The sequence below is a fragment of the Ixodes scapularis genome, unplaced genomic scaffold (assembly GCF_016920785.2).
Source record: "Ixodes scapularis isolate PalLabHiFi unplaced genomic scaffold, ASM1692078v2 PGA_scaffold2__306_contigs__length_199485367, whole genome shotgun sequence".
NCBI classification, from domain to species: Eukaryota; Metazoa; Arthropoda; class Arachnida; order Ixodida; family Ixodidae; genus Ixodes; species Ixodes scapularis.
In genome coordinates, this window is record NW_024609857.1 from 34,461,579 (window position 1) to 34,474,672 (window position 13,094).

Here is a 13,094-nt window from a genome sequence, read left to right on the forward strand (position 1 = left end):
ACATCCCATTTGCGCCGCTTCCAGAGAGGAATTGTTGGGAGGCCGGAATTTCGTGTCATTCCTAATTCTTTTCATGAGTAAAGCCCCTTGTTTCAAATTGAAGCACCGATGTAATACACACTTGCCACACTCACAGAAATCGGCGACTGCACGATCACAGAAAAAAACCCACAATAACCACACCAATGAAACTAGTCGTGTTATTGTCGTCGTTCTTTTGGAACCGCAAGCCGCAAATTCTGATTCGGAACGAAACGGAACGGAAAAATAGCGTGCCTAGATTTGAGAGGGTTTCCAACCGTTCGATAGCCGCGTTTGAATTACGAACTGCGAGAAGGTGACAAAAGATGAAAGCGTCGATCGGGATCGGGCAGGGAGGACAGGCGTCGTTGCCCTTCTGTTTTCTTGCCTTTTTCCACGTGACAACACAACACATGCACACTTACGACCAATCTGAGCTGGAGCCGTCTCCGTGGTTTCAGTTTCGCTTGCTCCCTCTTTTAAATCAAGGCTCTCTAAAACAGGATAGATAGACGGAAAAATGGATGCATAGCTGCAGTTGGATGGCGTCTTGCGCCACCTAACCACGTTTTTCTTTCTTACTTCAGATTATATTGTTTAAGCCTGTTTACTCAGATTTAACACCTATCTGTTTATTTATGTGAAATAAAATCCCGGGTACCCTTTTTCTTCCTTAAAATGGAAACCAAATATCGCAAGTGCCCCTTTTCTGAGATATACAAATATTTATAAAAAAATTCGCGGTGTTATGTTGTGCTTTTAACAAGAAAAAAAAAAGGCATGCCTGGCTGTAACTTTGTTTGTTTTTTTGTGACGTTTAGGGTAGATAGATTATATTTGTGCCATAAAATTGGATCTTTAGTGCCCACCATCCAACAGCAACTGCTTTTATTATTTTTTTTTTACATTTTAGCTTTTGTTCCGTACAAGATGCATACTCTGCACATATAATAATCTCATTTGCAGCACACTCTGAAAAATTTCTACAAATAAAATCACTATTCGATATTCGATTTGATATTTGGCTTCTTTGTCTTGATTCGATTCGGTATTCCATTCGAAAACTACTATTCGGTATTCGCACATCCCTACTGATCACCATCGTGATCTCTGCTCATGGTGTCTGTGCCATTCCAGTGGTGCTGTAATGAAGCCTTACATTGGAGTGTGCACCTAAAGAGGTGGCACGAGTTGTTTGCCTTGCATTGATTCAACATGACCTACAGATTAGGCACAGTCGGCACGCATCTTGGTCCAGTCACTACATGTGACAAACACTGGGATGGGAGCGCTTCAGACAGACTGGCTTGCTGCCTATACCAGGGCTAATTTGCAGCTTTGAAAATGAAACGAAGCAAGAGCATATTCAGCCAGGGAAGAAAGGTTTCCTGCTTGCAGTCGACTCACTTTGTTGACTATACCTAATTCTGCGTAGTACTGCTATATTTTTATTACTCCTATTGGTTTGGCAACAGTACCACTGAATTTTGGAAAGGTCTGTTTCTCTTCACTCTTCGTGATTTACATTCACGCACGCTTCATGTAGTTTGTTGTTGGTACCGTGTGAACCCATTCATCTCGTGTGCTGAAGCATCTGCTCTTTTCAGGCCATGATAGAAGAAGACCGTCTGTTGAATCGGATTGAGACACTGGAAGCTCAGCTGGTTGTCTGCGCCAAAGTGAGTTGCTAATGTTTGTCGGGTTTTTGCCCTATAGGTTGGTTTGCAAATCTCCTTCGTGCTCATTTTTTTAGATTATTCATCACTTGCTGCTGGCTTGGGTGATTAATATAACGGGCATTATTTGCGCTCGTGGTGGCTTGTCAACCAGAAACTGAATATGAGACATCGCTCGAGCTAAGAACAGTTTTCTTAGACAGGGGTGTGACATCTGCTCCAATTGTGCCATTTTGATACAAACCCAGTTTTCTGTGCCTAGTTGCGCCAAAAACGCGAAATCGGTCGAAATAGCGCCACACTGCGCCAAGGTAACTCAAAAACGAAAAAATACTTTGCGGCGACGCTAGATTTAGCGGGAAACGAGAGCTTGGTTGGCAACATTCAATCTCGTCGTAGTAAAGTACACTGCACGAATACAGGGTGGCGCAAACAACCGCCGGATTCAAAGATTTCAGCAGTAGTGTACCGTTCTATACCTATGATACGTGGTCTTTTCCCGATTTTCATACTACTTTCCGCTGTCATTTGGGACTGCATGCTAACGGCGCGCTGTCACGCGGTCTCGCTGTCTGACTGCAGGAGGTGCGACGCACAGGCTATCAAGATGAGCAAACCTAAGTATTTCTTTGGTTTTGAGAGTACACCTTTTTTTAAAAGTGCTGTTGAGCGCCTCCATTGTGTAATTTTTCATTCGTGTCCGTAATCTCATCAAAATGGACACCGCCGTCGCCGTGAGTACTTTCGGTTATCACACACGTGCTTCAAGTGCGTGAGCAATCGAGTGAATTGGTCACACACCCGTATTTAGCATGCATGTGGTGCTTATAGTTTTTCTACCAATTTGCTGTTTACCTTGTGACTCACTTTTATGGGGAGTTTCTTTTCTATCTGCACATGCTTCCTACGAGCGTCCGATCGATGTCTGGTTGTAGTAAACCATGCTCCCCTGTTCATGCTCTCGAATCACCGCTTTAAAAAGTTTTTCACTACAATTGCGCTTTGACACCAGTTGGTATAAGCTTGAGGTATCTGGTGCCCACCTAACTTTGTAGCAAGCCTGTGTTTCCTGTCCTCATCTATGCGCATGAAACTCGCGTTTGCCTTCTCCGTTTTTTTTTTGTTGTTTTTTTTCTTTTATATTTTATCTCGGTGCGTATCGGCGCTGATGACTTATTGGAACCAGGGTGGACAAAAATAACGATTCAAAAAGAACAATCTGATTTATGTTATTTATATCAGTTTTTTTATGATTTAAATTGCTAATAAGCTGCTCTAACATTTTCTAGCTGCTCCTAATCTGCTCCAAACCGTGGCTCTTGGAAGTCTCGTGGGTTGGTTTGCGGCTCTTAGGCCGGGTTAGCCTGGCCACCACTGGCATAGACTCTCTTGAGGCGTGTAGTTTGACATCAAAAGTGTAAACATTGCATATGCTCATAATTTTCTACTGTCTTTGATGTTTGGTTTTACTTTTTCTCCCCACCTGTTTACATCTGTCTCGTGCATTGCAGTCCACAACAGACGACAAACTGAGGGAAGAGATCGCTCGGCTACAGGAAGAAAGGGACCGCTACCAGAACTCTGCTAAGGTGAGACGCACGCTGGCTAGTGTGCGCATGTGTAGCACGTGCATGCTCTTGGTGCCCTTTTGCATTATGAGGCACAGACTTAATGCAACTGGCATCTCCCTCCCATTCAGGAGTCTCTGCGCAAGGCCCTCCAAGAGAAGTTGGAAGCTGTGCGCAGGGTGCAAGACCTCGAGGCAAGTTGGTATAATTTTGGGTGGCGGCAAGTGCATTGTTTTGCTAGGAACCTACAAATTGCATCTTGAAGGGGCAGTATTTTGCTACTTAAAATTTATGCGACTGAACACGGCGCTGTCGCCACTGTTTCATTTACCAGTTTTAGCAAGTGATCCCTCTACTCTGTGTTCAATTCCTTTAAATAAAGCTTTTTTTTTTTTTTTTTGGTTCAGAAAAATATTTTGGTTAGTATTTCCGGCATGCGTGTATCTCATAAAGCCATGCCAGTACTGTGGTTGTTCATGATTTAACTTTACCACGGTTTATTTTTCACAAGTCGCAGCTTTCGATACTGGGCTCCTGCTAATGAGAGAATATCATATCCTTATCTGTCGGAAGAACAAAAATCGTAGCTCAAGCTTGATCACGTTGCACGGGTTTTGCTTGAGCAGTCTAGCTCAGAATGTCAGATCTCTTCCTCTAACAACCGCCCAGATGGAGCGAGCGTTTTAACGGGCGGTCTCCAACACGCATCTTGCAGTATGCGGTGGTGAGCAACGAGGAGGAGTGTTCCAGGCTGCGCGAGGTCTACGAGTCTGCCCAGAAGGAGATCGGACTGCTGGCCGACCGCAGCGACAAGCTCCAGAAGGAGATAGGCCAGCTCCAGGATCAGCTCAAGGTGGGGACACTGCCTTTGCCGTCGACCAAGTCTACGGGACTTTGGCCGCATGGGCTGATCAAAGGCTGTTCACCTATTTTCCTCTTCTTCCTTGGAAGGCCTATCACACATTCTGTGCTTACCAGTCTTAGCGTGATCAAGCGCATATAATTTTTTTGTTTTTTTCTCTCTTTCTTTAGGAGGCTGAGGAATTGAGCCAGGCCATGGCCGAGGACAAGGCGGCATTGGAGAGTCAGATCGAGGACTTGCAGCGCAACGAGCAAGCTCTGGCAGCCAAGGTCAGTCTCGGGTTGAGGCGGAGTCTCAGCCACCTTCCTTTGAGAAGAAATGCCGGGTGTCGCCAGGAGCCCCGAGGCAGCGGGGTCGGTGGTCGTGTGTCAGTTGACAGTCTTCGACGTGGACGAGTGAGAAATTACCATATTCTAAATGTATTGTAAGTGGAATCGATTGTCACTTTAAAGTTTTAGGTGAGTTTATGCATGGTCAATAGGGTGCTATTTCTTTTGTTTTTCGGGCCCATACATTGCCACGCCTCTCCTCAGCTCTCGTGCTCTCTTTTCTTTTGCAGATCGAATCCCTACGAGCCGACAATGACTTTTCCAAAGAGCAACTAGCTGCTGTCAAAGGTGCGTCGGGCGTCCCGTCCCCGTGCGTCGGGAGAGTTTGTATTCGTCTGTTTGTCCTGCAGCACGCTTTGAGCAAGTCAAGAAGGCTGAGTACATTGAAGACAGCCTAGGCTCGCTGGACACCAAGGACAACATGCCCAATCACCAGGGTAATTAGTTGTCACTCTAACGGAAGTTGATTGCTGGGGAAAACATATATACCTAGCTTGCACTGAGTCAAGTTTTGCCAGATACATGTCAGGTTTATCTGAATATTAGTGTATTATTTTTAGAACAAGACTCGAGTGTGTGCCAATAACTGATCTACCTTACACAAATAATGTTTGATACAAAAAGTTGCAGCAATTGGCTTTCTGTGCTCCACGGGAGAGCAACATTGTTAGTAAAGAGAAGAGTGTATTCAGATCAGTAAGGCTGACACAGTGATGAGGCAGCCTAGTTCTGTGGAATGTGTGGTATACAGTCAAACCTGTTTATAACGAACAGCAGAAAATGGTATGATCAGTTCGATATAGCAAGTAGTTCGATAGAGCAAAAACCATTTACAACGAACTTCCACGATGCGTTCGTTGTAAGGGGAGAGCTTCTCTTTCTTTCTCATCTCTTCACTTCCGCCTTGTAACACAGCGCTGGATTTTTTTTTTTTTTTTTTTTTTTTGCATGTGTGCAGGCTTTTTTTGTTTAGCTTATCTTCCCTTTTGAATTGCTTCTCTTGTGGAAAACCGCTTTGGGATGAAAATATTTTTTTTTTCTGTGCGTGCGTGCAGTGTTTTTTTTTAGCTTTCTCCCCTTCTGAATCGCTTCTCTTCGCTCAATTTTGTTTTGCGGCTTGAGCTTTTAAAATCTTCTTTCCTACATTTTTTTTTTGGGGAGGGGAGGGGAGGGAGGGGAGGGAGGGAGGGACAGGTTAGAAGACGATTGTTTGCGCAATTTCGGAAGCCTTCCCAAGGGAAAAGTTCGATATAGCCAATGTGTTGTTCGTTATGAGAAGTACTTTTTATTTAAATTTTTTGTGAGTTCGATATCGACAATAATTCGCTGTACCTGGGTTTGTTCTAAATGGGTTTCACTGTAGAAAGTTCTTCAGTGAAAAGTAAAAACAGCTGTAGTAAACATTGGCTCAAAAAACTGAAATGGGGCATGGCATTGCGGGAATTTTTCTATGAGCAGTTGTATCTGAGGGAGGCTTACACCTATGCCTAGCCTGAAATGCTCTCAAGCATATGCTTTTTTTGTTTATTTAACAAATTGCTCTCACCTTCATTTTGCTTTCTCATTAAAATATATAAATGTCCAGTTATTTAATGCATACAAAGTTTAATAATAAAAAAATGTTGGGTTTTGTGTATCTCTATTTGATAATAGGTTTGTTTCAGCACTGTTAGATTTCTTCACTACGCATATTGAGTTTTCAGTTTGTTTCTTTTATGCTATTAATAGGGATTCCAGGTTCTAGGGCTTCTTAAATTTTTGGTCCCTTACCTTAAAAATTGTTCCAGACAACAAAGTATTTATACTCTCATACACTCGTTTGCAGACTCTGACGATTCGGACGAGAGGGAGTTTTCCGACAAGAAGGAGTTGGACGAGTCGAAAGGTGGACCATTTTTTTCTGCTCTCTCTCTCTTTCTGTCTCTTTCTCAAGCAAGTTTGAGCCATGCGGTCGTCCTGACCGAACTTCTCATCTTGTTTGCAGACTCTGCGTCGCTGTTGGAGAAGGAGTCCGAACTAGGGGAGAGCCCCAAGAAGGAACTGGGAATGAGCCTGAGCTGTGAGTGGGCAAGGCTGGAGCACTTGTTTTAACGCTGCAGTGGGCATTCTCTCCACAATGTTTTGTCTTGGGTGTTGTTAGAACCAGAAAATAAGCTACGTCTATTACTAACCTTACTGCAGCTATATCCGGCTTTCGCCGAGGTGCCTAGCAGAAAATGTGGTAGGCGCTTTTCGTCGCGCTTTCTGCTAAATTGGTCTGCGACAGAGCAACGCAGTTTCGCTTGGGTCTCTATTGCTATATCTATGGAGGTAGGAAGCTTCTAGAGGTTACATGATATTACCTTAGGGGAAGCCAGAAGTGTGGAGGGACATGCCCCCAACGATGACCAAAACAGCTGTGGTTTCGGTCATTGTAACTCCACATATCTGGCCTCACTTCTGCTGGCATCATGTCACCTCTAAAAGCTTTCTACCATCATGGCTATATTTGAAACTCGTAAAGTCATGAATAGATGGTATTGGCTGTACCTTTTGTATCGGGTGGTAGCTTGCGCCACCTAGCTTAGCATCTCAGAACCGCAACTGTTGCCACCATTGCCCGTGTAAACCATGGTGACGAAATGGTGGTGCTCGCAAGCTGCTGGCACATAAACAACTGCTGTACGACGTAAGCGGCCAAGTGGTTGCTGTGGCAGTGTCCGACTGTGGAGGAAAAGAGCGCCAATGCACATATGTTTAGCTTAGTGACCCTAGTGACGTGCTCAGTGTTGCTGTGAGATTGGCTGGAGTTGCGAGTGAGGCAGCCATTTTCTCTTCTTTAGAGCCGCTTAGAGGGAGATTTACTAGCATCTCGTGTGTCTCCTCTTCCTTGTAGCACATCTGGATGGCTTGAAAGAAGAAGAGAACAAACAGAGCGTCCTCTCCAATCAGCTTCAGGGTAAGGAATGTCTTCCAGGAGGGAGAAGCTGGAGCTAACTTCGAATAGAGAAAAAGAGCTGCTCACAACCTTTATCGCATGGCTCGGCAACGTTTTTCAAGGCATTCTTTTGTAGTAATTGATCTTGATTAGGGACATCTACACTTGCAATTATATGTGTCGGCGAGGCATTCATACCGTAAACAACCTTTTTGTTTGCAATGTATGCCAAATTTAAGAAAAACTAATTGCTCAAATAAAATTTTATGTTGGTTCACTCATGGCCGTGCGATATGTGTATAGTGCGAAATGTTGTAAAAATTTTCCCCAAATATTTAATCTCCCATAAAATTTGAGAAATTTTAAGCTTGCAACAAAGAAGTTGTTCGCAGTAATCTGAATTATTTTTTAAATGAATGTCCCACCTTGTAGCAAGTAACCATACGCATGTTATACCTATCGCACAAAATAGTGATCTATGTTATCTATCACTGCCTCGAAAATGTAACGAGCATGTTACCGATAAAAGTACTACTGCATTACTGGTAATAATGTGCTCATTTGTAACATGTTACTGCCAACACTGAACTACGTGGAGCGCAAGTTCGTCTGCTCCTTGCGCAGGAGTTGCACTGATGTCAGAATGCCGAGCTCTGATTGGCTCTGGTGGGGGGATAGTGGCTAGACGTCAATACTAGCTACCTTGAGGTCTACGCACCATCCTTCCAATCGGAGCTAGGTGTTCTCACGTCACCGCAACCCCTGCCCAAGAAGAAGCAGACAAACTTGCGCTCCGCATACAAGCCAAGTGGACTCAGTTTTTAGGGCTAAGGTAGTTGCAAGTAAATGCAACTGTAGTGGACAGTTCAGTATTTTCCACGGATCACGCACATGCCCCTTGCGTTCATCCGCGGCCCTTACTGGCTTGTGCTGTGCCCCGTGTTGCGCAGCCAAGGTGTGCGAGCTGGAAGAGCAGCTGGAGCAGTTGCACATGGACGACAGGGAGGAGTCCAAGCCCGCGGAATACCTGCAGGCCGAGATCAAGCGTCTCCAAGGTGACTGCCGCCGTCTTCCCGGTGGATTCTTTCTGTTTCAGTAGTGCCGCGGTGCCTGCAATGCGTCTTTGACTGGCACGTTTACCGGCCTATTCTCTTTGTGTATCGAAAGTGGTCCCGTAGTGGCAACAAACGACGTCGCAAAAGTGCTGGAAGTCCCGACAAAAAAGTATGAGCGAACGCGAGTGCCACCGTCATCGCAGAGTCCCAACTCCTGGCTGCCACTGTGGAGAGTGTCCAGGACGCGGTAAACGCGTCAGTTGGAGACGCATTCATACCTGCCAAGTCTCCCGTATTACCTGGGAGACTCCTGAACTTTGACCAATTTGTACGGCTGTATGATTGACGGGAAAGTCTTAAAATGCAAATTACTACCCTCCCTTCCCCACACTTAAACAAGGAGTTTTTGCCATCGCAACATTCAGCTGCATTGATAGCGAGGCCCTGCTGTATTTTGCTAGCATGAGGAGTGCAATATAAATGTAATGAAGGTATTTTTATGTAAGTTTGTTAATACTTTTTGAAAAATTGCTCCCCCCCTCCCTCCCTATTCTCCCGGATTTGGTTTCTTCGAACTTGGCAGGTACATGCATTCCAGGCATCGTGGTAATGCTGAGCATCGTTTGTCGGTTTGTTTGCACTCTGTGGAGCTTCGAGTTCCTATAGATATCGCATTCCCTCGTAAACGCAGCGAGAAACGGCGTACAAAAGGACCGGGCAAAAAGAAGGAACACGGGATGAAGGGCTCAGTCCTTTTGTGCGCCGTTTTTCATGACATTTAGCAATCGGCAACTTTCCTGGCTTACGACCTTATTGTAGTTCCTGGTGTACATCTACCTACTCTTTAGGGTCAGGACTTGCATCTTTTTATTCTTGCAGAGCCTCGGAAAAGTAGACGTGTGGATCTTTATAAACGGATATTTTTTTATTGGGTTCTTTTCAAATATTATTTCTCATTGGAGCCACGAGTGAAAAGTTAGTCCCACAAAAATTTTTGCCTAAGAAGTGGTATGTTTAAGCAGAAAACAGATCACACGCATAACTAGTTTGTCAAATTTGAAACATGTAGTATGGAGAATATTTATTTAAAAAAAAAAAAAATCTGTTTAAGATGAGTGTTTCCTGGATGGGCTGTTGGATTTATTTGTTTATTTGACCGAGGATTGGGAAGGGGCAGACCAAGCTGCCCTTGAAACTTAGAGAAAGTTAAGTTTTGTCAATGTGATGTTGTATATGAAATATTGAGACCATGGCAGATGTCTCAGGATGCCACGTACCATTTGAGCTCGGTTTTTTACATTGCGAAGTTATTACCATACCTTATACAGGGTGTTTTCGGAAGTGCGGGCAAAATTGCTCCTGCGAAAACTATGCATCGTATAGAAAAAGGGTTGATGTCGTAGTGGTCTGTGTCAAAGGGCCCATTAAGGAAAATTATTAGCATTCAATATATAATTGGGCAATTAATTATTTTTAGTAAATAAATTGTTAATTATTGATTTTAAAGGCATGGTTTCAATTAGAATATTGCTGGGCATCATCAAAAACTACTAAATACATCCACGTTACAATGATATGAGGCACACGCAGCATTTTACGGCGTTCCGAAAAATACTTAATTTAAACGTGTTTCTTGGTTTCGTTTCTTATCGGAGCGCATCTCCGCACGGGCAGCCTGGCCCCGTGTCTAAAACATGCAATGTGCGTGTGCCACCACGCATCGCACGTAGAAGAGGCTAGATAAGAGAGCCTCCAGACTGTCACAAGAGATTTGCCTTTCTGATGTCTGTGCCAGTGTGAAGACGAACCTTTACGTGCGATGCGTGTTGGTGCACGCACATTGTGACTTTAGACACAGGGGGGGGGATTGCCTGTGCAAAGATGAGCTCTGATAAAAATCCGAAACCCAGAAACGGATCCAAATTAAGAAATTTTTAGGATTGCTGTAAAATGCTCATTGTAATGTGGGTGGGTGTGTTTAGTAGTTTTCTATGATGTCCAGCAAGATTCTAATTGAAACCATCCCTTTAAAATCAATAATTAAGAATTTAGTTAGTCAAGATTAATGAATTACCTAATTACATTGAAAGCTAACCATTTTCTTTAATTGGCTCTTTGACACAGACCGCTACGGCCTCAAACTTTTTTCAGTGCGAAGCGTAGTTTTCCCCGGAGCCATTTTGCCCGCGTTCCCGGAAACACCCCATTCTTGTCCTATCCTTTCAAAGCCTTTCTGGACTGCAATTTTTATTTTTTGTTTTATTTTGTTGAACCAGAAGTTTTGTTGTTCGCTATTTAGCGTGCACTAACTTTATATGTCGTGTTGCTTCTTGTCAAGCATGATGTTTATGTCGGTATTGGATAGCACCTGGAACTTTTAAGAGCATCTTTCTTTCTAAATACAGCATCCCTTGGAATACAAAGGAATTATTGCAGTGTACAAATAATTATAACTCAAGCGTACTCTAATCAAGTTCTCTAATTAACTCCATCTCCTTGACTCACTTGGCATGGGCTGCACCGTTCAAGCCGAGTTGTTTGTCGGTTGTCTTTCTCCGGCTCGTAGGTGATGTCTTTGTCTTCCCTGTGCGTGTTGGTGTGTTTTCGGCCCCGCTTTCCTAACCCTGCCCCTGGCCCCCACCGTGCTGTGTAACCCTCGCAAGTGAGAGTGTCCGGAGATGTGCCCCCACTGACGATTCCCCGTTCCCCTCCTGCACGTGGCGGCCCCGTAGAGACTTGCGACTTGAGCTGGCTGCACAGGAGACAGCAGGATTGCATGTTGGTTCTGGTTCAAGGTTAGCCCGGAGGCACACGGGCCCTGGCTGCCCGTGGGGACTCTCTCACCCGGCTGGCTTGCACGCTCCTGCCGTCCTTGCACCTTTCTACGCTTGGCCTTTCTTCTTGCTTTAACATTGACGCCCAGGTGCGCAAAGCATTGGCTTGAATGTTGGCAGATGCAACTGCAACCCTTAGGCACCATTTATATGAGCTTTGTGTTCTTTTTATGGCGAGCTATTGCAAAATATGGCATTTCAGCAGATTGGATAAATGTTGAGCCCACTAGCATTATACTAACATCATTTTAGTCAATAACTTCTCTCTGTCCTCGCTAAATGAGTTATGTTTGGCCTTTCTTTGCTTTAACATTGACACCCTAGTGTAGATAGCTTGACATCGACTTTAACAGTAGCATTTATATACAGACTTTGTGCTCGTTATATAGTTAAGTATCGCAAAATACAGCACTCGAGCAGATTGAAAAAATGTTTAGCCACAAATATGATGTCGTCTAGAGTAGCTTCTTGCTGTTCTTGCTAATTTACTTCATGTTTAGCTGGTAAATTTAGATATTGCATCTATGTGGAGCTTTTTCTGTGGGAATTTAAGGTGCATATTTGTTAACACACTATACTTGGCCATGCTTGCTCGAGCTTCAAACAGGTGCATAATTTTATAGAGCTTTACGTCTGCCTTTTACCTAGTGTTTAAAAGATAAAAATATTTAATATGACAGGTTGGTTTTATTAACTTCACTGAGTGCAGCATTTTTCCAGTAGATACTGGATGCATCCCTTTCTGTACTAAAAGGTTGAAGACTTGTACGGGGCTGTGTTACCTCTTTTCTCACATCCTAAAGTTTGGTTTGGCAATATCAATGAATGCTTAGTGCTCATAAAACTGTTCTTCAGAGTCAATTTCGTTGATGCAGAAATTTGGTGTTCATGACTGAGAAGAAACTGGGGACATGTCCCGGAAGTTTTATTTTCGAGTAATCTTCTGTTGCTCCTTCTCATTTGAGCTTTGTCATACTAGGCTTTTGTCATTGATCACTATGTGATTTCTTTCTTTCTATGCTACCACTTTCAAAGCCCGTTTGCTACAAATAACCTAATTATACTCTGGATCCCCCCTAGGAATCAGCTTTGCATGGAGAAGTAGGATTTATATGCTTCGCTTCTGCTCATAAAACCATGATGCCGGTCATCAATTTTATTGTCTCTGACACAATATCTTTTTTACTACTCGTATAGAACTTTTGTTCGAGTCTCGAGAAAAGAAGAATGTCGCATTGCTGGAGATGTCCAAGATGAAAGGTAAGAAAAAAAACCAGGAGAGCCATTTTTTGTGAGTGTTACGAATTGTGAGAATTCACTTACTCTTTGTCTATAAAATAATAGTGGAGGAAGAAAAAACGTGGGAGGAGATTAATATATATAATGCAACAATCAAGAAAGAGGCTCCGCTTCCTCAAGAGAGTTAAATTACTTCACGAAACACGAAATCTGTTATACTTCCATCGTTCTTCCATCGCTTGAGTTCTGGTAAAGTGCCCAAGTTTAAAAGCAACAGAGGCTTAACCTTGGCCGAAGGAGTTTGTCAGTAAGTTCTCTCGTCTTGTGCCGCTTGTGCAGAGCAACTCGAGCAAATGGAGGAGACTCGTAAAATTACGACTGAGCGCCTGGCCGAGAAATTGGTGTTGGACTCGTGCGAGGTGGAGGGAGAGGCCACCCTGTCTGCCCAGCTGGCTGCAGCACGCAAGCATGCCCAAGACCAGGCAGAGCAGATCCTGAGACTGCAGGGTGAGCAGACTCGGCAGCAAATTCCTCAGTACGGCTAGTCTTCATGCGCCCAATATGAAGAGACCAAGTCTGTGTCTTTGCTCTGT

At 43.9% G+C, this 13,094-nt stretch overlaps 1 protein-coding gene across 1 annotated transcript in view; it reads left to right on the forward strand.

Annotated features, from left to right (window-relative positions):
- LOC8031004 (sarcolemmal membrane-associated protein) overlaps window positions 1-13,094 on the forward strand; it is a 42,045-nt gene that overhangs the window by 14,074 nt on the left and 14,877 nt on the right. The window contains exons 7-19 of the mRNA XM_029989978.4: window positions 1,629-1,700; window positions 3,209-3,286; window positions 3,397-3,459; window positions 3,981-4,118; window positions 4,298-4,396; window positions 4,687-4,744; window positions 4,807-4,893; window positions 6,282-6,341; window positions 6,441-6,515; window positions 7,332-7,394; window positions 8,324-8,428; window positions 12,460-12,522; window positions 12,841-13,008. Of these exons, the coding sequence (XP_029845838.1) occupies window positions 1,629-1,700; window positions 3,209-3,286; window positions 3,397-3,459; window positions 3,981-4,118; window positions 4,298-4,396; window positions 4,687-4,744; window positions 4,807-4,893; window positions 6,282-6,341; window positions 6,441-6,515; window positions 7,332-7,394; window positions 8,324-8,428; window positions 12,460-12,522; window positions 12,841-13,008 (1,129 nt within the window). The remainder of the gene's footprint in view (window positions 1-1,628; window positions 1,701-3,208; window positions 3,287-3,396; window positions 3,460-3,980; window positions 4,119-4,297; window positions 4,397-4,686; window positions 4,745-4,806; window positions 4,894-6,281; window positions 6,342-6,440; window positions 6,516-7,331; window positions 7,395-8,323; window positions 8,429-12,459; window positions 12,523-12,840; window positions 13,009-13,094) is intronic.